This window comes from Sebastes umbrosus, chromosome 11 (genome assembly GCF_015220745.1).
Source record: "Sebastes umbrosus isolate fSebUmb1 chromosome 11, fSebUmb1.pri, whole genome shotgun sequence".
Lineage (NCBI taxonomy): Eukaryota > Metazoa > Chordata > Actinopteri > Perciformes > Sebastidae > Sebastes > Sebastes umbrosus.
This window is the reverse complement of record NC_051279.1, coordinates 24,657,064-24,683,983: the sequence shown is the minus strand read 5'-3', so window position 1 is coordinate 24,683,983 and position 26,920 is coordinate 24,657,064. Positions and strand designations below refer to the sequence as shown.

At 41.0% G+C, this 26,920-nt stretch overlaps 3 protein-coding genes across 5 annotated transcripts in view; 2 read left to right on the top strand and 1 right to left on the bottom strand.

Annotated features, from left to right (window-relative positions):
- Positions 1–11,013, top strand: part of arhgef2 (rho/rac guanine nucleotide exchange factor (GEF) 2) — a 28,964-nt gene extending 17,951 nt beyond the window's left edge. The window contains exons 6-22 of the mRNA XM_037784515.1: positions 43–146; positions 407–550; positions 1,340–1,590; positions 3,337–3,462; positions 3,819–3,936; positions 4,065–4,313; positions 4,483–4,559; positions 4,975–5,147; positions 5,474–5,541; positions 5,891–6,115; positions 6,198–6,275; positions 6,472–6,527; positions 6,845–6,886; positions 7,706–7,756; positions 7,850–8,134; positions 8,700–8,856; positions 8,977–11,013. Coding sequence (XP_037640443.1) covers positions 43–146; positions 407–550; positions 1,340–1,590; positions 3,337–3,462; positions 3,819–3,936; positions 4,065–4,313; positions 4,483–4,559; positions 4,975–5,147; positions 5,474–5,541; positions 5,891–6,115; positions 6,198–6,275; positions 6,472–6,527; positions 6,845–6,886; positions 7,706–7,756; positions 7,850–8,134; positions 8,700–8,856; positions 8,977–9,026 — 2,254 coding nt within the window. The 3' untranslated portion in view covers positions 9,027–11,013. The remainder of the gene's footprint in view (positions 1–42; positions 147–406; positions 551–1,339; positions 1,591–3,336; positions 3,463–3,818; positions 3,937–4,064; positions 4,314–4,482; positions 4,560–4,974; positions 5,148–5,473; positions 5,542–5,890; positions 6,116–6,197; positions 6,276–6,471; positions 6,528–6,844; positions 6,887–7,705; positions 7,757–7,849; positions 8,135–8,699; positions 8,857–8,976) is intronic.
- Positions 11,014–13,182: 2,169 nt separating this feature from the next.
- Positions 13,183–22,869, top strand: LOC119496875 (tropomyosin alpha-3 chain-like). Of its 3 annotated transcripts, none has more exons than XM_037784524.1 (9): positions 13,183–13,520; positions 15,588–15,734; positions 16,137–16,270; positions 16,372–16,489; positions 17,298–17,368; positions 18,140–18,215; positions 21,152–21,214; positions 21,367–21,436; positions 21,640–22,869. In XM_037784524.1, the coding sequence occupies exons 2-9, from the start codon at positions 15,603–15,605 to the stop codon at positions 21,720–21,722; spliced, it is 747 nt and encodes a 248-aa protein (XP_037640452.1). In that variant the 5' UTR covers positions 13,183–13,520; positions 15,588–15,602; the 3' UTR covers positions 21,723–22,869. The 3 variants fall into 3 exon arrangements, with proteins under 3 accessions (XP_037640452.1, XP_037640451.1, XP_037640450.1); XM_037784523.1 differs by lacking the exon at positions 18,140–18,215 and adding an exon at positions 19,735–19,810 and having other exon boundaries at positions 15,585–15,734; XM_037784522.1 differs by having other exon boundaries at positions 13,184–13,520; positions 15,585–15,734.
- A 757-nt stretch (positions 22,870–23,626) lies between these two features.
- Positions 23,627–26,741, bottom strand: pmvk (phosphomevalonate kinase). Its single transcript, XM_037784525.1, has 5 exons — positions 26,593–26,741; positions 25,751–25,814; positions 25,467–25,619; positions 24,428–24,557; positions 23,627–24,331 (listed from the first exon to the last, which is right to left on the bottom strand). The coding sequence occupies exons 1-5, from the start codon at positions 26,709–26,711 to the stop codon at positions 24,183–24,185; spliced, it is 615 nt and encodes a 204-aa protein (XP_037640453.1). The 5' UTR covers positions 26,712–26,741; the 3' UTR covers positions 23,627–24,182.
- Between the last annotated feature and the right edge of the window lie 179 nt (positions 26,742–26,920).

Below are 26,920 nucleotides of genomic sequence, written 5' to 3'. Positions count from 1 at the left end.
ATATATATTAATAGTGTCTCTCTCCACCTGTGTGTCCCTCAGAATGTGTGAGGACGCTGTCGGTCTCAGGAAGATCTTGTCTCACTCCACTGAGTCTCTGAACTTCAGGAGCAGGACTTTGTCCCTGGAGTCTCTGATCGACGACGGTCTGTTGTTTTATATCAGCTGTTTATAATAATTCAATCTGTCATTAGCTCTTTAATCACATTATTATTATTAATAATATTATTATCATTATCATTATCATTATTATTATTATTATGCACGCTGAAAACATCTGGAACCAGCTGACAGGAGATGATGTTACATCACAAAACAATGAACAACAACTAGAACAATAAAGTAATATGTGTGTCTGTGTCTTGTGTCCTGTCGTGTCGTGTTGTGTTGTGTTGTGTTGTTGCAGGTGAGTGGTGGTGGAGCACCCTGCTGGATGACCTGAAGATGGAGGGCAGCTGTGTTCAGGCCGACAGCTGGAGTCTCGTTGTGGAGCCACACTTCCTGCAGACGCTTCACAAAGACATCATCAAAAAACAGGATGTCATCTACGGTATAGAAATATATATGTATACAAAATATACACAAAGACATTGTCAAACAGTAGAAATATATACAGATATAATTACGCATATATGCACATTATATATAGAAATGCCTCATCTACCATAATATGGTGGAAGGAACCTGCCAAAATAAAAAATAAATAAATACATAAATAAATAACTCGATAAATAAATAAATATGTCATTAATTTGAGCAAAAATGATATAGAAAATAAATGTAGCCATTAATTAATTGATAAAATGTGACAAAAATAGATTTTTCAGTTTTAATCGGCTTCTATATTTATTTATCTTTGTATTAATTCCCTCATTTATTTACTTTTCTGTTTAATTTTCCCTATTATTTATTTATGGATTTATGTTATGAAATTTTAAATTATTTTTCCTTTTTGCATTTATTTTTTTCATCTTTTTATTATTTTTTTCGTTTATTTATATATATATATATATATATATATATATATATATATATAAATTAATTTTATCAATTAATTAATTGCTACATTTATTTTTGCTATATTTAATGACATTTATTTAGTTTCACATTTTTTCTTTTTAATCTTTTTATTAATTGTGTATTTATTTTAAAAAAAAATGTTTATGAATTGTATCCATTGATTAATGGCTACATTTATTTCTAATTACACATTTATTCATTTATCCAGTCTTTTTTTAATTATTTTTGTTTATTTATTTAATATATTATTTATTTATATATAATATATATGTGTGTTGACTGTGTGCATCATCAGGATAAACTCGTTTGTGTCTCTCAGAGTTGATCCAGACGGAGTTCCACCACGTGCGGACGTTGCGGATCATGGAGGGCGTGTACCGGCGGGGGATGCTGGAGGAGGTGATGCTGGAGGCGGCCGTGGTTCACACCATCTTCCCCTGTCTGGACCAGCTGCTGGAGTGGCACTCCAGCTTCCTGACGGAGCTGCTCAACAGGAGGAAGGAGGGTCTGATGGAGGGCAGCGCCACCAACTTCACCGTCCGCAGCATCGGAGACCTGCTGCTCAGACAGGTACGGCTGGACAAGTGACTCTCTGAGGGGTCACAGAGGTTATTACATCATACAGGGTCAAAGGTCATTACATTCACATCAGTGTGAGATCAGTGAGACTTTATGTTTATCTGGTGTTATAGAGCATGTGTCAAACATAAAACACAAACATCAACCAGAGCATCACTGCTACAGAAATAGTTCCACACTGAATGTCATCTTTACATTTGAAGCTTTTGTTGAGGTTTTTGAATAATTTGTATGTCTGTCGTCATATTTTATGACGTCATCACCCTAAAAAGACAAACAAAAAAAGCTGCTCAACCAAATGTTGATTTAAAAGTTATTAAAACATTAACATTATTAATGAAGCTTCCAACAAAAATGCGGTTTCACCTCATTAGTAGAAGAAAAAGTAGATCCTTGACTTAACTTGATTCCTGTAGAGGTCCTGAATTTAAGATTTAACTCCAGTAAAAGTGCAGAAGTAATATCATCTAAATGTACGTAAAGTGAAAGTACTCCTTCTGTTCAGATTCTGTTCCTATAATATTCATCCGAGATCATTTTAACAACTCTGTATAGAAAATTATATCTATAACAACTAGGGCTGTCAAAGTTAACAAGATAATAACGCGTTAACACAAATTAATTTTAATGCCACTAATGTCTCTAAGTTATTAACGCAACTTGTGATTTTTAGGTTGTAGAGGCTCAGTTTTAAAGGGACTATTTGTAACTTCTTACACGTATAAATCATTGAAAGTGGGTGTCCCATGCGCGCTCGCATGTGGCTACGCTGTTCAGACGAGACTCCAACACAAACTACACGGAAGCATCAAAACCGCAAAGTTATATCTAGTGAAGCCCGTCTGTTAAACAGTGTTGGCTGCGGTCGGAGGACGTGGGGGAGACCGTAGCTTTGGTCTCCAGGGCCGGAGTCTCTGCTGTACTCTGCTCCTCTGCTCCGCTGCCTGCTTGCCTTCACTCACACACCACTCGTTCTCGCTCTTTCGCTCCACTCTCACGTGCATGCGCGCACACTACCCACTGCAGAAGAGTTAGTAGCTCTGAGAATATCTAGTGAATGTACAGTGGACGTTTGTACAGAAATAACTGCTGCAGCTCCTCCAGACCAACAGAGGTTTTCCATGTCTTGTGAAGTGACGGGGCTCCGCAGCGAGAAATGTTATCGTCTCCGACCAAAACTCCGGTGTCTCCCCTGTTCCCTCCAGCCGCGGTCGGGAGGCTGAGGCAGGAAAAGCCGACACTAGGATCAGCTTTGATTCATGGAGGGACCTTTGTCTGGTCAGCTAATATTACTGCCAAGCAGGTGAAATATAGAGTGATATTGTGGTTTTAGCTGACGTGTGTCGCCTCACTGTTTTGACACTGAAACTGACTTTTGTTGACTTACCGGCCACAGGTGTCGCTGTTAACAAGCAATTTCTGATTCTTACAAACAGTCCCTTTAAATCTACAGTGAAGATACTGGTATCATAGTAAACTATAAAACCTAATGAATCCATCGGTACCAACCATGTCATACTAGCTTGTCATGAAGGAGGCTAAATAACGCTCTAAACGTACGCTGAATTTTGGCAAGGAAAAACTGTCATGGCCGCTTTCAAAGCGGTCCCTTGACCTCTGACCTTCAGATATGTGAATGTGTGAGGGTTTTACTCCCAATAAAATGTCCAAAAAAATGTCCGAAAGCTGCTCAGCTGATCATATTTCAATATTGTGTGTGTGTGTGTTTGTGTGTAGTTTTCAGGTCAGTGTGCAGACGACATGAAGAAAATTTACTCTGAGTTCTGCAGTCGACACCCGAAAGCTGTGAAACTCTACAAAGAAGTTTTATCTCGAGACCGAAGACTGCAGCCGTTTATCAGGGTGAGGACCAGAGCCAGAACCAGGACCAGGACCTGAACCTTGACCTGGAACTAGTCAAAGTTTAGAGTGCCTTAGACCTTGTCTCATAGGTTTCAGACCACTTTTCTGTGTCCGGTTTGATCTGGTTTACACAGTTCTTTACTAGACTGTTTATCTAGACTAGATTAGACCAGACTAGACCTGCTGTTCTTAGTCCAGGTCCAGGTTAGATCCTGGTTTATCCTTGTTTCCAGATCTAGACCTGGGTTTGCTCCAGTATCGACCAGAAATTAAATCTGGTTTAATCTGGTTTAAACTGGTGTAGACCTGGTGTTTCTAAATTGATTCTCTGTCTCTCTCCATCCCATAATGGTTAGCGTGCCTGTCGTGGTCCTCTGCTGCGTCGTCATGGCGTCCAGGAGTGCATCCTGCTGGTGACACAGCGGATCACAAAGTACCCCGTCCTCATCCAACGAATCTTGGACAACACCAAAGGTACCTACGACCTCTGACCTTTAATAACCTCTGACCCTTAATAACCTCTGACCCTTAATAACCTCTGACCTTTAATAACCTCTGACCCTTGACCTCTGATGTGACCATGTCCCTGTGACCTCGTGCAGGCAATGAAGAGGAGGCGCAGGCGTTGAGCCGGGGACTGCTCCTCCTGAAGGGGCTGATCAGCTCGGTGGACCAGGAGGTGCTGGAGCTGGACCGGACCAGGAGGCTGCAGGAGATCCAGGCACGTCTGGACCCCCGGGCCCAGACGGAGGTCCAGGGAGGAGGTGTGTTCAGAGGAGGAGAGCTGCTGAGGAGGAGGCTCCTCCACGAGGGACCTCTCCTCTGGAAGGTCCAGGGCTCCAGGATGAAAGGTAGAGGAGGCTGTTTACCTGCTGTGAAGTCACACCTGTTTACCTGCTGTGGTGATGTCACACCTGTTTACCTGCTGTGGTGATGTCACACCTGTTAACCTGCTGTGATATCCTAGCTATGTGGGCGGAGCTCACACCTGCTGACCAGCCTCTGTATGTTTGTCTCCAGATGTGCAGGTCCTGCTGATGTCAGACATCTTGGTTTTCCTTCAGGAGAAAGATCAAAAGTTCATTTTCGCATCACTGGTGAGTCACACCTGGTCACACCTGCACCTCCTCATGTCCCTCCCCCTCTTCTCTCTATCCATCAGTCTTTCAACCATTTTCAACCACTGATCCGCGTCCAGGACTTGATAGCAGAAGGGTAAATAGAGTAGCTCCCAGGTGTTCCCAGGTCCTTGGAACATTGGATCATTTGATCCTTGAATCCTTGGTTCCTGTCTGTTTACCTGTCTGTTTACCTGTCTGTCTACCTGTCTGTCTACCTGTCTGTTTACCTGTCTGTCTCACCTCTCTGTCTACCTGTCTGTCTACCTGTCTGTCTACCTGTCTGTCTCACCTGTCTCTCTACCTGTCTGTCTCACCTGTCTCTCTCACCTGTCTCTCTGTCTGTCTCACCTGTCTGTTTACCTGTCTGTCTCCACCTGTCTCTCTGTCTCAGGACAAGTCTCCGGTGGTCTCTCTGAACAACCTGATCGTCAGAGACATAGCCAATCAGGAGCGAGGGATGTACATAATCAGCGCCTCCACTCCTCCAGAGATGTACGAGCTGCACGCTTCGTCTAAAGAAGGCCGGAAGACCTGGATGAGCCGCATCCAGCAGACTGCCCTCAGGTTAGTACTGCCTCAAGGATTCAAAGGTCCAAAGATCCAAGAACTGTTATTAATTACTTTAGTTGTTACTGTAATTGCTCAGTAACAATACTGCATAATTCTGTGAAGTACAGTATGTGGTACAGTATGTGGTACAGTATATAGTACAGTATGTGGTACAGTATATAGTACAGTATGTGGTACAGTATGTGGTACAGTATATAGTACAGTATGTGGTACAGTATATAGTACAGTATGTGGTACAGTATATAGTACAGTATGTGGTACAGTATATAGTACAGTATGAAGTACTCATTACTTCACAGTATTGTGTGTTTTGTCTCCAGCTGTCCGTCCAGAGCCGAGTTTCCTCTCATCGAGACTGAAGACAAAGCTTTAATACGCAGACTCAGAGGTACAACACCTCCTTTCTCCTTCACATCCTCCCTCTTCACCTCCTCCTTCACCTCCTCCTTCACCTGTTGTTTCTTGTCATAAAAATATCACCCAAATAAAATCTATTTCACATCTAATTCAAAATGTTCCCTCCTCCTCTCTCCTCTCCTCCTCCTGTCCTCCTCTCCTCCTCCCGTCCTCCCCTCCTCGTCCTCCCCGTCCTCCTCCTCATCCTCCTCCTCCTGTGCTCCTCCTGTACTCCTCCTCCTCCCCTCCTCTTCTCTCCTCCCCTCCTCCCCTCCTCCGCTCCTCCGCTCCTCCGCTCCTCCCCTCCTCTCCTCCTCTCCTCCTCTCTTCCTCCCACCCAGCTGACATCCAGCAGAAAGACAGGGAGGTGCTGGAGCTCCTGCAGGAGCGAGTCACTCTGTTTTCTGACTGGGTGGAGGCGACAGGAAGAGGAGGAGGAGATGAAGAAGGAGGTGAGGATCTCAGCACCTCCTCCTCCTCCTCCTCCTCCTGCAGGAACCTATTCAGAGCCGACACTCCTCACGCTCCTCAGGCGGAGCCGCTCCTCGCCGCCTCCATCACTGAAGGTCAGTCTGGTGTCTGTTCACACCTCCTGTGTAGTAATAAATAATAAAACCTCAGAATCTGATCGTGTCTGTTTTCTTCTAGTGGACAAACTGACTGATCTGCTGCTGAACTCCAACATCCACAAACACTCCGTTACCAACGGCAACCAGGAGCTCAGCAGTGAGTCACCTGTCTACAATTCTTCTTCTTCTTCTTCTTCTTCTTTTTCTTCTTCTTATTCTTCTTCTTATTCTCCTCCTCCTCCTCCTCCTTCTTTTTCTGCTTCTTTATTTTCTTGGTTATGAAATTAAAGTTTACTGTTGACTGATGGACAGACGCTGACCTGTCTGTCTCCATGTCTCTGTCGGTCCCTCAGATGGAGACTCTGGTTCTCTGAACGGCTCTTTTGAGTTGAACAGCAGCTCCTCGAAGGTAAATCACCTCGTCACCTTGTCACCTCTGATCAAAGATGTTTGATCAAAGCTGCAATTTTTACTTAAACTAAAACAAAATGTGAAAGATGATCCGCAGGAAACGGAAAGTCGGACCTGTTTTAGTTCTCTTTAGTAAACTCTTCTCAATGAGAGGTGTAACAACCACTACTGAGTATAAAATCTGCCCGATTCTGTATGAAGTCTGGTGTGATGAACTCCTGATTGGACTGATTTAGTTCCTTCAATCTAAAAGGATTAGTGTTTGATTAGAAACAAGTTCTATTGAACATGTTCTGTGTTGTTTTTCTCTTTCAGGACAGAAACGGTAACCAGCTGCAGGAACGAACCCTGAAAGAGGTAAAGAACACTTCTTCTGACGTTGTTTTTAACGTAACGTTGTTTTTAACGTAATGTATTGTTTTACGTAGCGTTGCTTTTACCCAGCGCTGCTTTTACGCAGCGCTGCTTTTACGTAACGTTGTTTCACGTAACGTTACGTAAGAAAGTCCGCTAAGCCGGTTGTTATTTATCTACATAGTTACGTTGTTACATAACGTTGTTACATTAAGTTGTTCCGTTCCGTTGTTACATTCCATTGTTACGTTAAGGTGTTACGTTACACTGATACATTATGTTGGTACCTTACGTTGGTACCTTACGTTGGTACGTTACTTATTTGAACACAAACCATGATGATTTTTCTAACCTGAATCAAGTTGTTTTGCTGCCTGAACCAAACCAATCGTTTCACAACGTTAACGTGTTATTGTGCGTTTCTGTGAGCGAGATACAAGGCTTTCAGAAACATATTCCTGAAACTAGTTTTGGTCCAGAAATGTCGGCGATTAACATATCATGGTGACTGTGTTGGTGTAATAGTTCATAGATTATGTTCTGATCCAACAAATCTATAACTCTTAGAATCTGTAGATATGTTTAATACATTTCTCTTGTGTTGTTCTTTCACGTAACGAAGACTATACAAGAGTAAAAACGTTACAGATACAGACATGAGGGGGTTCCCGGTGTATTCTTTATCTTTAAGCGCTCCGTGGCTGAAAAAAGATTGAGAACCTCTGATGTAGCAGACAAAAAATGTGATTTCCTTTCAGTTGGACTTACAGTTTCTGTCCAATCTGAGCAGTCTTTAACAGCTGACACCTGTCCTCTCCACAGGAAGTCCCTCAGCGATTGGTCCGTCTGAGCACACAGCTTCACGCCCTGCAGGTCTCAGTCTGAGTTATTTATTCCATATATTTATTATTCATACGATCATGATGAATAGAAAGTGACACGTCTACGTTCTTGGCTCTCCTCCAGGCTGCTGTGATTCGTCAGGATTCCATCCTGGAACTGTCAATCGGAACAGGCCTTCTCCCCTCGTCTACTACAGGCCCCGCCCCCCGCCTCAGCCGCTCGATGTCACGGGACACGGGGCTGGATGCTGGTGGCGAGGCGGTGCTGCTGCGGCGGCAGGTGGAGCTGCTCCAGGAGGAAGTGACACGGCTGCGTTTGAGGGGGGAGGAGCCAACCGGAGAGGGGGTGGAGCCTGGCAGCAAGAAGAAGAGCAAAGGAAAGACTGGTGATGTCATCAAGGGAGAACAGGTGAGTCAGTTGTTTCACTAACGGTGATAATATCTGATATATGATATACTGATATATCAGTGTGTTAGCGAGGTACGGTCAGAGTAACCTGGCTAGATCGCCATGGTAACACCTAACAGCTAACCTGGTCCGGACCCGTTTTTGTTCTCTTCAGAGGCAGACTGAATATTAATAACGATATTTTCTCTGAGGGAAAACGTTATGAATCAGTAATGAAACGGAATGGGCAGTTATAGTAGCACAGACTGTACGCATCGCCATGGTATGGATGTATATATATATAAATATATATACAAATATATATATATACAAATACATATATATAAATGTATATACAGTATATATGCTCCCTTTAAAGGGAACCTGGTTAACAAAGACGGCTGTTAACCACCGCCGTGCCCTATGTCGTGGTCGTACCCGTTATCTCTGATAACCAGCTGCTCTGTGGAACCCAGGATGAACTAAGCTAAGCTAAATGGAGCTAAGTTAAATGGATCTCAGTTAAATAAGCTAAGTTAAATAAGCTAAGCTAACATAAGCTAAGCTAAGATGTCTGTGTCAGCAGTTGAGCAGAAGGCGTGGCAGCAGGGAATCGGAGCCTCGCACCCTCGCACCATTGGCTAGCCAGGATCCGGTTGACCAATTAGACGGCGTCCAGGAAGGAAACAAGGAGGAAGAGGAGGAAGTGATGAGAATCTCTCCTCGCTCTGACAGCCCCAGAGGTCGGCACAACTCATCAATAACTATTATTGATCATTATTATTATAGAAATGAGAGCATTATGATCACTTTTGATGATGTTTGTCTGTCACCATGGTAACCTCTGACCTCTGACCTCTCAGACCTGCAGGACATCCCAGAGGAGAGCGAGAGCGGAGCTGATCCCAGTTAACATCACACCTATAGCTGATGACCTCAGGGACCTCCGCTGATGTCACTACGGTGACAGTCACCGTCAGACTTTTGTAATGAAAGTTGGAGATGATGTCATTTCCTGTTTTACAGAAGTGTTTTAGACCAAATTGGACTTCTGGTCGCAGCTGTCGTACTTTTGCTCCTGAATTGTTTTCTGATTGTTGCCGTTAGGTTAGAAACAGGAAGTACAGTATAACGTGACCTGTTTACATCATCACGTCAGCTGGAGCCCCGCCCACAGGCGCTGAAGTGGGCGGGGCATTGTATTGGGAGGGCGGAGTTTAAATAGTGTCATAGCACTTGTTTTCTCTGTCTGGTTCCCTCAGTGGTCACCACACTACATTACCCAGAATGCCTTCAGCTTCAGTCACAACCTGCTGGGGTGGGGGGTATAAACTGTATTTATATGGTAACTAAAACTAAACGTAGTTTAACTTTAGAAACATTTTGTAGGATTTTAGTCAAAGAGACTAAAGTTTGAGTTTCTGTCTTTTGTGAAACCAAAAAACTGTTTTTTAAATTTAAGATTAAAGTGAGAATTTATATGTTTCCAGAAATGTTTCCAGAATTAAACCGTTTTTAAAGGACCACTGCAAAAAAACAAGAAGGAAACAGGAAGCTGTTTGCTGTCTGACTGAAACAGGAGATCACTGCTGAAGTGCTCCTGTCTATTAGCATGTTAGCATGTTAGCATGTTAGCGTGGCTATTTCTTTTATACTTGTATAGAACCTGATCGTATATTGTCTTATTGATTGGTTGGTTGCAACCAATCAGCTTGTTTGAAGATGTTTTTATTGAGATGAGGTGAACATCTTAAAGGGAACATTCTCCATCTTTAATGTGGACGTCCAGTCAGTGCTGATGGTCATTGTAGTCCATTGAAGCAATAAATTCCTCAGTGCTGCCATATTGACCCAGAGAGCTGAGTTCTCCTGCTCGCTACCAAACAACGTATATCGCTAACAAGTGAAAGTCAAGAGTAGTTCGTTCCATTGCAACATTTATTGCTTCTATCGACTACATTGAGCATCAACACTGACCGGACGTCCACATTAAAGATGGAGAACTTTCCCTTTAACCAAAACACTTTGATCTGCAGAGCAGAACTTTATTGACAGTGTTTACTGATGTCCAAATATTTCATTATAGATTTAAAAATTATGGATGAAGGAGCACATTCGCCATGGATACAGTAACCATGGACACCGCTCTGGTGTTTATTCTGATGACGGTGATGATCTCAGTGTGAAGGACTCTTGGTGGACATCTCACTGTCTCATTATGATTTAAAGGAGGAGGAACGACAGACTGAACGCTGTATAAACATATTTAATGAGGAAGGAATAAACCGTTAAAGATCACATGATACAAAAACAATCTGCCGTGTACATTAACATGTTCAAGTCCATCAATGTAACACACATTTATACATTTCTAAAATACACCGAGAACGAACAAATATAGTCAGACAGACTGTCTAAAAACAATAAATATTAATCTTTTTAACCTCTCTTAATAAGATGCCAATTTGTGTTATTTACACATTTATATTTCAACATGTTTTCTCGCTGTATGTTTATTAAAATAGTAAAACTCTCTGTTTGTTACAGTTGATGGTTTCAGGTATTTTTGTCTCATGTGATCCTGTTTTATGACTTAACCTCCTGATCGTTGAATCTCGTCTCTGGAAACCGTCAGTTTGTCTTTGAGCTGAACGCCGAGAGTTCGTGTTCAGATGTTCAGGTTGCGATTCTGAGATCTGTGACAGCAGTTTGATGTTCGGACTGAGCTCTAAACTGAACTGATCTGGAGTCAGAAACAGAATCTTCTTATTGTAGTTTTAGAAACTTTGAGCTGAATTTAGTGTCTGTATAAAGATTTGATCAGAAAACTGTAAATGATTTTTGTTGTAAGTTTATTGTTTGTATGTGTGCTCATTATAAATCTAATCGGCTGGATAAAACATTGATGTTGGCGTTTTTATTTCTGGAGATTAAAATCATAAAATACGTTTAATCTGCAGCAGCATTCATGCTTTATTTTATTCTTATATTAAATACATTTTGTTTTAGCTTCTTCCAAAATATCTGACCGATCACTTAAAACAGTTTTAGAAACTCTTGATGGATTAAAAATGTTTTTAATGCGATTCAAAAACTTTTGATTCAAAAGTTTTGTTTACAAACAAAAGTTTTTGATTCACATTAATATATTTCTAATCATCAATTTATTTTACCTGCAATAAAGTATTTTTTGATTGTAGTGTCAATAGCTTTGCTCTCAAAGTAAGTGATTGTGCAAGAAGCTTTTTACATTCAACAAAATAAGGAGGAAAAAAAGATTACATATTAAGAGGCACAGATAATAACGTAACAGTCGATAATTTAATGTTTTAAATATTGTTTTGTTTTTTGTGGCTTTTCTATTTTTCAGCTCGACTAAAGAATTGAAATAGAGCTTAATATCCATAGAAATAAGGTAAAGTTTGCTTTTCTGTGTTCATTTTAGTTTATGAAAATGGAATTTGATTAATATTATAAACAGTTGGATTCAAAAACTAACATTTTTGTCCATTGTGTTATTTCCAAAATAAATCAAAATATCACCAACATAAAGCATGACCAGACCAGACTTTAATTAAATCACTTTTTTTCCCCCAATATTATATTTTTTGTTCTTTTGTTCATTTTGAAACAACAGAACAAACATTCACAAACGTCCCCAATAATAACATTCTCGGTACAAAGAAACTTAACAAACCTAATATTAATATAAAATAATCCAGTATGGATACAAGAAAAAAATATTATATATAAACAAAATAGATAAATAAGTAAAAAGAATATACACAAGTAAAAAAATTAAATTGAAAACAATAAAATTAAATAAAATATATTTATATATACATATATATATATATATATACTGTATACACATATACATACATATACGCACACGCAGTACATACACATACAAAAACACATATAATCAATAAAAAAAATCAGTATACAATTCAGTCATCATCCTGTTCTATCTCCCTATTCACAATCTTCCTGCTCCAGCAATGATACAAATTACAAGCTACCTTGGAGTGATGGTGGTAGCACCAACCCTTTTTCTTTTATTAAACAAATTCAAATTTACAAACAACATGGCTCATAGATCATTGCATTCAAGTAAAAGGACAAGGTGCATACAGAACAAGAACAAATAAAATATGAAAAATTATACATGAAAATAATAATACATTAAATTAAGGGCTAGGGCTGTACCTGTAATTCATATTCTTCTATTATGCTAAGAAGTTTCAATGCATTTTTGTTTTTCATGACTTTAAGGGCTTTTATGTACAAAAGAAACTCAGAATGAAACACATTAAACCTAGGTTTCACTTTCATATACTTGGATTTGTGCAAATAAAATGTTCCAAGAATGAGAATGTTATTCAGCAGAAAGTCGTCTTTGTTGTTTTCCATGACAAGTCCATAAACAATGTCCTTTTGAGAGAAGTTTTCCAGATGAGAAACTTTTGGGAAAAGCCAGTCATGTATATCAGAAGCCATAAAGCTCCAGAATACATACAATGAAAAAAAATCACTGGATGGATACACTCCATTTAATATTTTAAAAGGGATTTCTTTTGCTTTGGGAGTTATGGGGAATTTGAGATATTTAGTTCGTAACATGCGAATAGTCTTTTTCTGATAGATAGCACCAATCCTTAATTAAATCACTTTTATCCATATTTAATCCCAGGACTCTCACCAGCAGACTGAGGAACAGTTTTTTCCCCCAGGCCATCAGACTTTTAAATATATAATTCATACACCTTCTCACACAAAAATATATCTTATAATGTATATACTGTATATGTTCTTAATGTATATGTTCTTAATATGCCCTTGTACAAAGTATTTCCTTTTATAATTGTAATGTAAATTAAATTGTAATGTAAATGTAATACAACTTATTATTTTAATGGAGCTTCCCAGCAAAAAGTATTTCACACGTTTGTACCTGTATAACCGGCGTGACAATAAACATCTTGAATCTTGAATCTTGAATCTTTTAATTTGGAGAGGTCACTGTCTGTCGTCACTTCCTGTGGAGGGCATTTAACCCGGAAGAGGGTGTTGTCGTTTGGTTAGTTGGGAGTTGGCTGGATGAGGAAGCGGATCAGACCCCAGAAACAAGACCAGAACCAGCACCGACAGAGACCTGAAGTCCAGACCAGGACCACAACACTCCCACCCAGAGACCCGAGTCCGTGTGGAGGTTCAGACCGACGCAGAGTCCCAGTTTATCCGCTGTTTCTACAACTTGATCCAGTTTAACAAGTGACCCAGCAGCTAGCCTGCTAACAGCTAGTTAGCCTGCTAACAGCTAACTAACTAACAGGGAAGTGAACAGGTGTGTCAGGTGACGTCGGGCTCGAGCCGCAGGTGTGTTTTCTTCAGAGGACTCAGACAGGTGAGAAGAATCAGTGAAGAACACCTGATCTGGTTTCTACTAGCTAGGACACATGCTAACAGGCTAACAGGGCGGTGGTCCGCTGTTAGCATCAGCAGCTAACTACAGAACAACAACACGTCAGACTCAGAAATACTAAATACACTACTTAATATACAATACATGTAGAATAATTCACAATATTAATATACAATACATGTAGAATAATTCACAATATTAATATACAATACATGTAGAATAATTCACAATATTAATATACAATACATGTAGAATAATTCACAATATTAATATACAATACATGAGGAATAATTCACAGTATTAATATACTATACATGTAGAATAATTCACAATATTAATATACAATACATGTAGAATAATTCACAATATTAATATACAATACATGAGGAATAATTCACAATATTAATATACAATACATGTAGAATAATTCACAATATTAATATACAATACATGTAGAATAATTCACAATATTAATATACAATACATGAGGAATAATTCACAATATTAATATACAATACATGTAGAATAATTCACAATATTAATATACAATACATGAGGAATAATTCACAATATTAATATACAATACATGTAGAATAATTCACAATATTAATATACAATACATGAGGAATAATTCACAATATTAATATACAATACATGTAGAATAATTCACAATATTAATATACAATACATGAGGAATAATTCACAATATTAATATACAATACATGTAGAATAATTCACAATATTAATATACAATACATGTAGAATAATTCACAATATTAATATACAATACATGAGGAATAATTCACAATATTAATATACAATACATGAGGAATAATTCACAATATTAATATACAATACATGTAGAATAATTCACAATATTAATATACAATACATGAGGAATAATTCACAATATTAATATACAATACATGTAGAATAATTCACAATATTTTTATACAATACATGTAGAATAATTCACAATATTAATATACAATACATGTAGAATAATTCACAATATTAATATACAATACATGTAGAATAATTCACAATATTAATATACAATACATGAGGAATAATTCACAATATTAATATACAATACATGTAGAATAATTCACAATATTTTTATACAATACATGTAGAATAATTCACAATATTAATATACAATACATGTAGAATAATTCACAATATTAATATACAATACATGTGGAATAATTCACAATATTAATATACAATACATGTGGAATAATTCACAATATTAATATACAATACATGTAGAATAATTCACAATATTAATATACAATACATGTAGAATAATTCACAATATTAATATACAATACATGTACAATAATTCACAATACTAATATACAATACATGTAGAATAATTCACAGTATGCAATATTTTTTTATTACATACATATATACACACACATATATGTAATCAAAGAGAGAGATGACATTTCATGTATTTCATATATCTACAATATGCAATATTAATATACAATTAAAACATAATCTAATATAATGTATAATCAATATACGATACATATATTATATAATATAAATATATTGCGACAGAGTATTAGAGCCACATTGAGGGGCAAAAAAAATTTGAGATTTCGAGAATTAAGTCATATTACTAGAAAAAAAGTCGTAGTTTAATGAGAATAAACTCATACTATTTAAAGAAAAAAAAAGTTTTATCACGAGAATAAGGTCATAAAAGTAATTTCCCCCTCCACAGAAGAGCCACTTTCCTCCAGCAGGTCTGTGTGGTTCTTTCTTCAGAATAAACAGTTTCTTGCATAATCTTTTTCTAGGTCCTGATACTGATGATAATGTGGTGCTGATGTGCCAAAAGATGAATCATTTGGTTACTTGTGAAACCTAAACTAAAGTATAACTTCACAAGATGCTCCACGTTCCTCATTTACACACAATTTACCCTCTAAAATAACAAGTAAAATAACTACTTTATAATATTTCTTTATTCTCATAATACTACGACTTTTTTCTCTTAAACTTATGACTTTATTCTCATTCCTCCGGCAGTAGAAAAAGAAGAAGAAAATGAGTGGACAGAACAACATCCAGGCGGTGAAGAAGAAGATCCAAGTGCTGCAGGAGCAGGCGGAGGCAGCTGAGGACAGAGCTGCCAAACTGCAGCAGGAGGCGGAAAAGGAGAAGAAGACAAGAGAGGAGGTAAGCACACCTACAACACACTGACACAACACCTGTACAGGTGATGGAGGAGCAGAGAGGAGGTACACACACCTACAAAACACTGACACACACCTGTACAGGTGATGGGGGAGGGTCTGTCAGGTTGTGTCAGATGCCATGAATACCTGAATGTGTTGAAGAGGAATGTGAGGTATGTTTGCAGGTGAGGAGTCTGTCTGCTTTGTAGTATTAGTATGTGAGCTGCACCATGGTGTACTGCAGTAGAGTGCAGTGTTTTATCAGTGTGTTAACATCCTGTGTGGTAAACTGCAGCCTGTGATAACACACACACACACACACACACACACACACACACACTGTATACCTGAGACAGGTGAACCTGACTGATGGGCTGTCTCATCCCTGCTGTGTGTCTTGCAGGCGGAGGAGCAGGTGATTGCTCTATCTCGCCGTCTGCAGCTCAATGATGACGAGCTGGAGTGTGCTCAGGAGAAACTGAGCTGCACCCTCCGTAAACTGGACGAGGTGGAGAAGTGTGCTGACGAGAGCGAGAGGTCAGACTCACCTCAACACACCTGGAGGAGGCAGATATTATTCCTCAAACAAGAACAGGCTGATTTATAATACTATGTCGGTCTTCCTGTCTCTCTTTCAGAGGTATGAAGGTGATAGAGAACAGAGCTCTGAAGGATGAAGAGAAGATGGATTTACTGGAGTGTCACCTGAAAGAAGCCAAACACATTGCTGAGGAGGCCGACCGCAAATATGAAGAAGTACATATACAAATGCATAACATTATATTTATATAGTATGTTATATATATATATAGGTTGTCCAAGTTAACGCGATAATAATGGGTTAATGCAAATTCGTTTTAACGCCACTAATTTCTTCAACACATTAATGTAACTTGTGATTTTTAGGTTGTAGTGGGCTCCGCTAGAAAAAAAGTCAGAAAAATGTATGAAAATTGTCCATAAAAAGTATTAAAAAAAAAAAAAATCTGGAAAATTTCATAAAGAAAGGCAGAAGAAAAGTCTGATACTGGTATCATATAATACTGACATATGAATCATAGCCATTTTCAAAGGGGTCCCTCAACCTCTGATCTCAAGATATGTGAATGTGTGAGGGTTTTTGTCTGAAAAAAAGAAAATGTCCGAAAGAAAGGCAGAAGAAAAATCCGATACTGGTTTCATAGTAAACTTGGAAACCTAATGAATCTATTGGTACCAACCATGTCATACTAGCTTGTCATGAAGGAGGTTAAATAACGCTCCAAAATTACGTTGATACTTCTTATACCCGCTGACACGGGTAGACAAATATGTCCTACACTTCATGTATACTTCTTTTAACTGCTTCATGTTTTGCCGACTTCTGATTTCACATGTTGATTGTTAGACAGTTGCAGTGTTAGACAACAAACCCTAACACTGCCACATCTACAGTGATGGTGGTTAAAGTGTACTGTCCCTTTTAAAAGATGCATAAATGCACCATGTGTGTACTCTTATTGTATTGTATTAACATCAGCTGTCAGAGAGAATCTATGACATCATGTTGCATCATGTTTGACAGGTGGCTCGTAAACTGTTGATGCTGGAAGGAGAGCTGGAACGAGCTGAAGACAGAGCTGAGCAGGCAGAGAGGTCTATAATACACACACACACACACACACACAATATACAGTATAAACATCACACTTAATACCCATATATTATATACACACTTGTGTGTGCATGTCTAACAACTGCTTACATCATGAAGCTGCTTCTGCTCTGATATTGCTGACAGACAGATAGAGAAAGAGAGACAGACAGGTAGAGAGAGTTTAGAGAGAGGTATTATAACATTCTAAAATGAGGTCTTATAATGTACTATAAGTTATTATGATGTTCTGTAATGAGGCATTATAACATACTATAATGAGGTATTATAAAAAACTAAAATGAGGTATACTGTACTATAATGAGAAATTATAACGTACTAAAATTAGGTTTTATAGCACGTTATAATAAGGTATTATAACGTAGTACTATAATGAGGTATTATAACGAACTAAAATTAGGTACTATAACGTACTATGATGTTTTATAACGTACTATGATCTATTATAACGTACTATAATGAGGTATCATATCTTACTATGAGGTATCATAACGTACTATGGTGAGGTATTATAATATTATTAGGGTTAGTAGTAATAGTTCCTCTGCAGAATGTGCATGTGGTGTCAGTAATGATCAGACTGATGACCTCAGTGTGATGTCACAGTGCTTCACTAACCGCGCTCTAATCTTACTGCATCCATCTTTCTCTTCCTGTCTGTTTCCATGGAAACATGTCGGTGCTGCTGCATGTCCTGCTGCCTGTCTGTCCACCTGTCCGTCTACCTGTCTATCCTCCTACATGTCTAACAGTAAGGTTCGGAGGTTGGAGGAGCAGTTGAGGAGTTTCGACCAATCTCTGAAGAGCCTGCAGGCGTCAGAGGACAAGGTACTGAGGCTCACCTGACCTCCCACCTGCTGTCAATCAAACCAGAGAAGCTCCTCCCCCTGACCTCCTGCTGCCTCCTATGACCTCTAACCTTTGACCTTTTGTTGCTGCTTCAGCTCTTCCTCCTGCTGCTGCTCTCTGCATGACTTTTAACCTGCTGCAGACACCAAACTACACACAGCACCTGTCTGACACCAAACTACACACAGCACCTGTCTGACACCAAACTACACACATCACCTGTCTGACACCCAACTACACACAGCACCTGTCTGACACCAAACTACACACAGCACCTGTCTGACACCCAACTACACACAGCACCTGTCTGACACCAAACTACACACAGCACCTGTCTGACACCAAACTACACACAGCACCTGTCTGACACCAAACTACACACATCACCTGTCTGACACCCAACTACACACAGCACCTGTCTGACACCAAACTACACACAGCACCTGTCTGACACCAAACTACACACAGCACCTGTCTGACACCAAACTACACACAGCACCTGTCTGACACCAAACTACACACAGCACCTGTCTGACACCAAACTACACACAGCACCTGTCCGACACCAAACTACACACAGCACCTGTCCGACACCAAACTACACACAGCACCTGTCCGACACCACACTACGCACGACGCCAGTCCGACATCAAACTACACTCAACACCGATCCGACACCAAACTACACTCAACACCGATCCGACACCAAACTACGCACGACGCCAGTCTGACATCAAACTACACTCAACACCGATCCGACACCAAACTACACACAACACCGGTCCGACACCACACTACGCACGACACCGGTCTGACATCAAACTACACTCAACACCGGTGCGACACCAAAGTACAAACGACACCGGTCCGACACCAAACTACACTCGACATCAGTCAGACACCAAACTACGCACGACACCGGTCCGACAGCAAACTACACTCGACATCAGTCAGACACCAAACTACGCACGACACCGGTCCGACAGCAAACTACACTCGACATCAGTCAGACACCAAACTACACCAATACCGGTCCAACACCAAGCTACGCATGACATCGGTCCAGCACCAAACTACACAACACCAGTTCGACACCAAACTACACTCGACGCTGGTCCAACATCAAACTACGCACAACACCAGTTCCACACCAAACTACACATGACACCAAACTATGCACGACACTGGTCCGACAACAGACTACGCACAACACCAGTCTGACACCAAACTACGCACAACACCGTTCTGACACCATACAACACACTTCAGAGTTTATGATGGTTCATAACTGGTTTTAACCACAAAAACGACAGCGAGGCAAACAGGAGCTGAATTCACTGATCTGAGTCCAGTGAACGAACCACAGTAACTGAGATGAAATTAACTTAAACTCAGTTTTCACTAAATCTGCTTTCTGAAACAGACCCAAATAACACGAAAACACAACACATTACCTGTTTGACACCATCTGTCGTCTGATTTGACCTTTGACCTGCAGTAAGAGTCGAGGGCTGGAGGAGGAGCTGAAAACTTTCTTCACTAGTTCAAAGTCTCTGGAGGCCCAGGCTGAGAAGGTAGGAGGAGGTCCTGAAAGAGCTCTGAGTTACTTCACACCAGTTTGAACACCAGTGTGATGGTTGAGCATCACTGATGGGTGTGGTCAGACCCAACAGTGTGCCAATCGTAGAAATAAAATGAGTAGAACGGACATTCAGATCGCTATAGCAGGATGATCGTAGCGGCTCGTGACTTTACAGTCCCCGTGACTCGCGTCACCATAACTAACAACAATTACCATTTTCTTTTGAACAAGTCAAATGACCACAGCAGACCGTTCAATGAGCGTTTTACTCTCATTCTATTTGTATGGGAGTGAAACACCCTGGAGAACACCTCTACATCAGTGCAGTAAGGTCAAAGGTCAGCTGTGCTTTCAAAGTCATTAAGGCAGCGACAATGTCTGGCAGCGAAGGCCCTATTGAAACTAGGAATTATTATTATTATTAAAATTAATTGCCTTTTTGAGGGCCTTAAGGTGCTCGAAAAGTTGTGAAACTTTGCACACTTATTAGACGCGGTGTAAAATTTGTTATTTTAAGGGTCACGGGTTTGGGTGTTGCAAAATGGCTCACTAGCGCCCCTTACAAAGTTGGAAAAATCAAGCCCCTCCTTCAGGTTTCACCTACATGTATGAAATTTGGTAGGCAGATATAACATGTGGAGACGCACAAAAAAGCCTTTTGGAGGTATACCCAAAACCCAACAGGAAGGCCTATTGGAGGTTGGGTAACGCTTCATCAACGAGTCAGGGCCCGTTTATCGCTGCTTGCAGCTTTAATTACATTTATAATTTAAGTTTAACAGTCATCAGTCTGTTCCTAATAAACTGATCTGGCCTGTTACTGTTACCGAATAGAGCTTGAAAGCATCATAATGTGAACCAGTGGCACCTCCCGTGTTGAAATCAGCAAGACGAGAGCTAGTTAACGTTAGCCGTTAGCAGCCAGCACAGTCCTGCACGAAGCTAACAGCTAACGTTAACTAGCTCACGTCCTGCTGACTTAAACACCGATTTGTTGTTGTTGACCATGTAGCATTATCAGGAAAAAATAGGGTGCATCGCCTGGATGCGTCGATAGACGTTTACTGCGTCCCAAACACGTTATCTATCGTACCCGGGACGACGGGACACCGTTAGTCTCAAGCCCCGACAGTACGTACGGTTCTAAGTTTTCACAATTTTGGCATTGACTTGGTACTGAAGTATCGGTTCTCGTGACATCATGAGTGCAGACCTGAAGCAGGTGTGATGGAGGAATGATACAATCAGAGGTGTCCTCATACCTGATTGGCTGTTTGTGTGTCAATACACCTGGTTCTCTGATTGGCTGTCTCTCTCTCTCTCTCTCTCTCAGTACACTCTGAAGGAAGACAGGTATGAAGAGGAGATCAAGAACCTGAGCAACAAACTCAAGGAGGTGAGACACTGACTTCCTGTTTGTTACATGTGACCTGCTGACTTCCTGTTATTTCTGGGTTTTTTTTTGTATACACCTGATCATATTGGTCTAATGCAAAGATCTTTAAGCCGTAATGTTTGTAAGAGAAATTGTTCACTTCCTGTTTGCAGGCTGAGAGCAGAGCTGAGAATGCGGAACGTAAAGTGGCCAAACTGGAGAAAGCAGTCGAGATTCTGGAAGGTGAGACTGTTTCTTCTTCTTCTATTAGAACAATTGTATCAGGCTTTCCATGGTCATGGAAAACCTGGAAACGTTATGGAATTAGTACAATTCTTGAAAGTTTTGGAAAAGGTATGGCATTTTGTTGTTTAATGAAATTGACGAATGAATTGTTTTATTGATTTGATCTCTGACTTTTTGATGTTTATTTGTTTCTGTTACAGACTCTCTGACTTCGGCTAGAGACGCCAACATGGAGCTTCAGTCGAATCTGGATCAGACCATAGCGGAGCTCAACTCCTGCTGAATTTCCTCCTCCCCCGCTGCTCCTCCCTTCTGCTGCCCGACAGGTGGACGTCAGGGACTCTGTGGCCGAAACATTCCTATGACTCTTCCTCTCCTTCCGCTGTTACTCCCCTCTCCTCCTTTCCTGGGGGATGTTCGGGAGGTCAGGGTCAAACTCTGTGGCCAAAACATTCCTCCCCCTGCTCCTTTCCTCCCCCTTCACATCCCTCTAGCTACTCCTTTCCTCCCACCCTCACATCCCTCTAGCTGCTTCTTTCCTCCCCCCTTCACATCCCTCTAGCTGCTCTTTCCTCCCCCCTTCACATCCCTCTAGCTGCTCCTTCCTCCCCCCTCACATCCCTCTAGCTACTCCTTTCCTCCCCCCCTCACATCCCTCTAGCTGCTCCTTCCTCCCCCCTCACATCCCTCGGCTGGCTGCTTGGACTTCAGGAAACATTCCTCCTCCTTCCTTCACCTCCTCCTCTCCTGGTGGATGTGAGGGAGGAGTCAGGGCGGTTTAGGCCTCTCCTTCTCCTTTCTTAAAGATTCCTGCTTTCACACATTCCATCTGATTCTTAAAGTCACATTTGGAGTGTTGCTTTAATTTACTCCTCGTGTCTGGACCTCCTCTTCCCTCCTCCCTCCTCCCTCCTCCCTCCTCCTCCCCCACTGACAGTGCCAACTCCCCCCTCCCCTCCTCAGTATTATGTGCAGGAGGCCAGACGAGGAGCTGCTTGATATGTTTTGTTATAAGGGAGTTTAACTGTGACTTACAGCCGTGACCTCGTTAAGAACTAACGGACTAATTAAGTGTTTGTCTTAACGGTTTGTCGTTACTTTGTTTTTGTTGCCACATTAATTAATTAATGATTGATTGATTAGAGCCGAAGTCCTGTCAGCCAATGATTTATTATTTTTGTTCCTGGGGGTGTAGTTTAAGGTAGCCAATCACAGCGAGGCATTCCACTGCCATGCTTGGTAGTCCAGGGGCCAATCGGAGACACAGGTGACTTTTGACCTGATGACATGAATAAATGGAAATGTTTTTACCTGGAAGCCGGAGATGATGTCATTGCCGTGCTGATGTCACAGCTCATTGTAATAAATCATGACACAAAGAGACAGGATTTTATAAAATAAAAGCACCGTCACTGGTATGTAGATCCAAACTGACTCACTGTGGTTTATTATTATTATCATTACATTTCATTTATAACATTTTATTTTATTTGTTAAAAATCTTAAAAAGTAACTTTCAGGTAAATGTGCAGTAAAAAGTACAATAATGTATCATACAATCGACGTTTTAGGAAATGTAGTACTGTAACTGGTTTCTGCTTATGTTTTACGTGTTTTTTAAATGATCAAAATATAATAATCCCAGTCTTTACAAAACAGTCATGTTTAAAACAAAAGATTATTAAATTGATCATCATGTCTACAAATGTGATTATTGTTGTATTGAAGTGTAGCGCCCACCCTTTGGTCCCTCACTGTTAGCACCATTAGCAAAGACTTAAGAAGCAAAGAGACAAAACTCTGGTGTTTTTTGACAACAGCTGCTGCTGCCATTTTGGACTGAAAACACTTATTATATTTATAGTATTTTATTGTTAAACACAGGACATTTCAGTAGAATATGACAATAAAATAGAAATAATTTAGTTTTACTTTTGTACGTCTCTTTGTAGGATGACATTTTATTTGCGTCTGGTAGTCTCTTTCAGTCCGGGTGCTGATGTTGACATAGAACGATCTATTGACTTTCACTTCTTGGCAATATACGTTGTTTGCCGTTAGCAGCGAGCTGCCTGCTCGACTGTTGCCATTTTGAGAGCCGTGCAGAGGCAATAGAAATGCTCCCAATCTCCCATTTAGCTCCTTCAAAGAAACGACTGATGTACAGATCAATAAACAAATCAAATGTACTTATAGTTTCAGTTCATTAATCAACAGATCGTCATGTATTATTATAGAGTGGCTGACAGGTGACTTTTTACAGGTGAGAATCTCCCATCAGTCTTTGCTCTGAGTGATGATGTAAACAACCTGAGAGTGACGGAGCTGCAGCAAAGAGTATCGAAGCAAAGAGACAAAACTGCTGTGTTTTTCTTGACAAGTCGCTGATGCCATTTTGGACTGAAAACCCTTATTATATTTATAATATTTTATTGTTCAATACAGGACATTTCAGTAGAATATGACAATAGAATAGAAATTTAGTTTTGCTTCCGTACGTCTCTTTGTAGGCGGACGTTTTTACTGGCGTCTGGTAGTGTCTTCCAGTCCAAAATGGCGGAAGCGTAGCTCTGCTGCTGGGAGCTGATGTTGACATGGAACAAACTATTGACTTTCACTTCTTAGTGATATACGTTGTTTGGCTGCAGACTCAAAAAAGAGAGAAAACGGTGATCAGCTCCACAGACCTGCTGCTGTTACTGAACGATCTGCAGTTAGCAATAAAGTTATTGATCAGTGATTATCAGAGTGATGATGAAGCTGCTTCCTCAGCCAGCTTCAGGATTGGCTGTAGCTGCTCCTCTAACGAGGGGGCGTCGGCCTCGTTAGTGATGATCCAATCAAATTCAACCCCGCTGTCCAACCCGCACTCTGACTCTGCATCATCCACACCTGAGAGACAGACAGACAGACAGACAGGTAAACAGATGACAGGTAGAGAGACAGACAGACAGACAAACAGAGAGACAGACAGACAGGTAACCTTACCTGCGGAGAAACTCCACCCCCTCTGTTTGCGTGTTTCTTCTGAACTTTGAACTCTGACACTTTGAGCCTGTCGAGGAAACTCTGACCAGAACCACTGAAGGTCTGAGAGCCGCCGCGCATCACTCACCACCTGACCAATCAGAGAGCAGAGAGCAGAGAGTATCACTCACCACCTGACCAATCAGAGAGCAGAGAGCAGAGAGTATCACTCACCACCTGACCAATCAGAGAGCATCACTCACCACCTGACCAATCAGAGAGCATCACTCACCACCTGACCAATCAGAGAGCATCACTCACCACCTGACCAATCAGAGAGCATCACTCACCACCTGACCAATCAGAGAGCATCACTCACCACCTGACCAATCAGAGAGTATCACTCACCACCTGACCAATCAGAGAGTATCACTCACCACCTGACCAATCAGAGATTATCACTCACCACCTGACCAATCAGAGAGCAGAGAGCATCACTCACCACCTGACCAATCAGAGAGCATCACTCACCACCTCAATAGTTGGAAACGCTTCGTGGCAAAGTGGGGGACAGAAGCGGGGTACAAAAGCGAAGGGACAGAAGTGGTGGACAGAAGTGGTTGTCGGAAGCGGGGGACAGAAGCAGGAGTAAGAAGCAGGGAACAGAGGCGGGAGACAGAAGCGCGGGACAAAGGGGGGGACAGAAGCGGGAGACAGAAGCGCAGGACAGAAGCAGGGGACAAAGGGGGGGACAGAAGCAGTGGACAGAAGCGGTGGACAGAAGTGGTTGACGGAAGCGGGGGACAGAAGCGGAGGACAGAAGCGGGAGATAGAAGCGCGGGACAGAAGTGCGGGACAGAAGCAGGGGACAAAGGGTGGGACAGAAGCGGTGGACAGAAGCAGGGGACAGAAACGATGGACAGAAGTGGTTGACGGAAGCGGGGGACAGAAGTGGGAGACAGCAGCGCGGAACAGAAGTGCGAGACAGAAGCAGGGGATAAAGGGGGGGACAGAAGCGGTGGACAGAAGCAGGGGACAGAAGCGGTGGACGGTGATGTACCCAGACAGGTTGCCGTGTTCCTCTGGTTGCTAGGCGACAGAAAAATCCGGGGTCCTGGCATCGCCGTGTTTCTCCCCAGCGAATCATGTCGGCTCGATACTGCTCCTTATAAAGACCAGGTCCCAGCAATTGGTCCAGGTCCAGACCGTGTTCCTGCAGAACCAACAGAACCCTTATGACTCAGCAGAACCAAGATAACCAGCATGACTCATGAACCATGTGTTGTGTTGTGTTGTGTTGTGTTGTGTTGTGTTGTGTTGTGTATCATCAGGTGTTGGTCTTACCTGAGCGTACTCCTGTTTCAGAGGTCCAGACAGACGCAGGACGCAGCAAACATCACGTCCTAAACTACATCAGATAAAAACAGCTTTATACAGGTAATCATGATGATCATAATATACTGTTCATATACTAATTATATACTACATCCTAGTTATATAATGCAGTAATCTAGCAGAAAGTACTGCAGCAATCTAACAGAAAGTACTGCAGTAATCTATCAGAAAGTACTGCAGTAATCTAGCAGAAAGTACTGCAGTAATCTAATAGAAAGTACTGCAGTAATCTAACAGAAAGTACTGCAGTAATCTATCAGAAAGTACTGCAGTAATCTAGCAGAAAGTACTGCAGTAATCTAATAGAAAGTACTGCAGTAATCTAATAGAAAGTACTGCAGTAATCTAACAGAAAGTACTGCAGTAATCTAACAAAGTACTGCAGTAATCTATCAGAAAGTACTGCAGTAATCTAGCAGAAAGTACTGCAGTAATCTAACAAAGTACTGCAGTAATCTATCAGAAAGTACTGCAGTAATCTAGCAGAAAGTACTGCAGTAATCTAGCAGAAAGTACTGCAGTAATCTAACAGAAAGTACTGCAGTAATCTATCAGAAAGTACTGCAGTAATCTAACAGAAAGTACTGCAGTAATCTAATAGAAAGTACTGCAGTAATCTAACAGAAAGTACTGCAGTACTTTATGATATCAGTTTCCTCTCAAACAGAAATAAATATTCGATCATGTTGAATTAAAACCTGATCATAGACTCTCAGAGCAACAAGCGATCGATATGAAACACTGATAATCGATAATAACCAGATAATAGACCATGCTGGTGGATTATTTACCGGTTCTGGATCAGGTCCGTCACATAATCCTTTCCGGACTTCCGTTTGCCGCAGAAGACCAGAACCAGTTTGGGTTGAGAGACTGGATCCTCCATCTGTGACCAACAACGACCGATCATCAGCTGCTGCTGATCGATCAGCTGCTCCTCTCCTTCTATCAGCTCCGTGTTCCTGCTGTCACACCACACCGGGCCGGTACCGTAACTCTGAGAGCAAACAGGAAGCACTTCAAAATAAAACCACCGGCAGCCTGTCAGGAGGGTTCATCAGGTCAGTAATCGATATCAAACTGATTGGATATCAATCACGTGACGTGCAAAGTGTTTTT

Bases quoted from the DNA above. Each gene is read 5' to 3' on its own strand.
- pmvk (XM_037784525.1), bottom strand. From the start codon at position 26,711: ATGATCGGTCGTTGTTGGTCACAGATGGAGGATCCAGTCTCTCAACCC. The intron at 25,620-25,750 runs GTAAGACCAACA...TTGGTTCTGCAG, and splicing joins TGAAACAGGAGTACGCTCAG to GAACACGGTCTGGACCTGGA. The intron at 24,332-24,427 runs GTAAGGTTACCT...TCTGTCTCTCAG, and splicing joins GGGGTGGAGTTTCTCCGCAG to GTGTGGATGATGCAGAGTCA.
- LOC119496875 (XM_037784524.1), top strand. From the start codon at position 15,603: ATGAGTGGACAGAACAACATCCAGGCGGTGAAGAAGAAGATCCAAGTG. The intron at 15,735-16,136 runs GTAAGCACACCT...TGTGTCTTGCAG, and splicing joins AGAAGAAGACAAGAGAGGAG to GCGGAGGAGCAGGTGATTGC. The intron at 18,216-21,151 runs GTACTGAGGCTC...TCTCTCTCTCAG, and splicing joins TGCAGGCGTCAGAGGACAAG to TACACTCTGAAGGAAGACAG.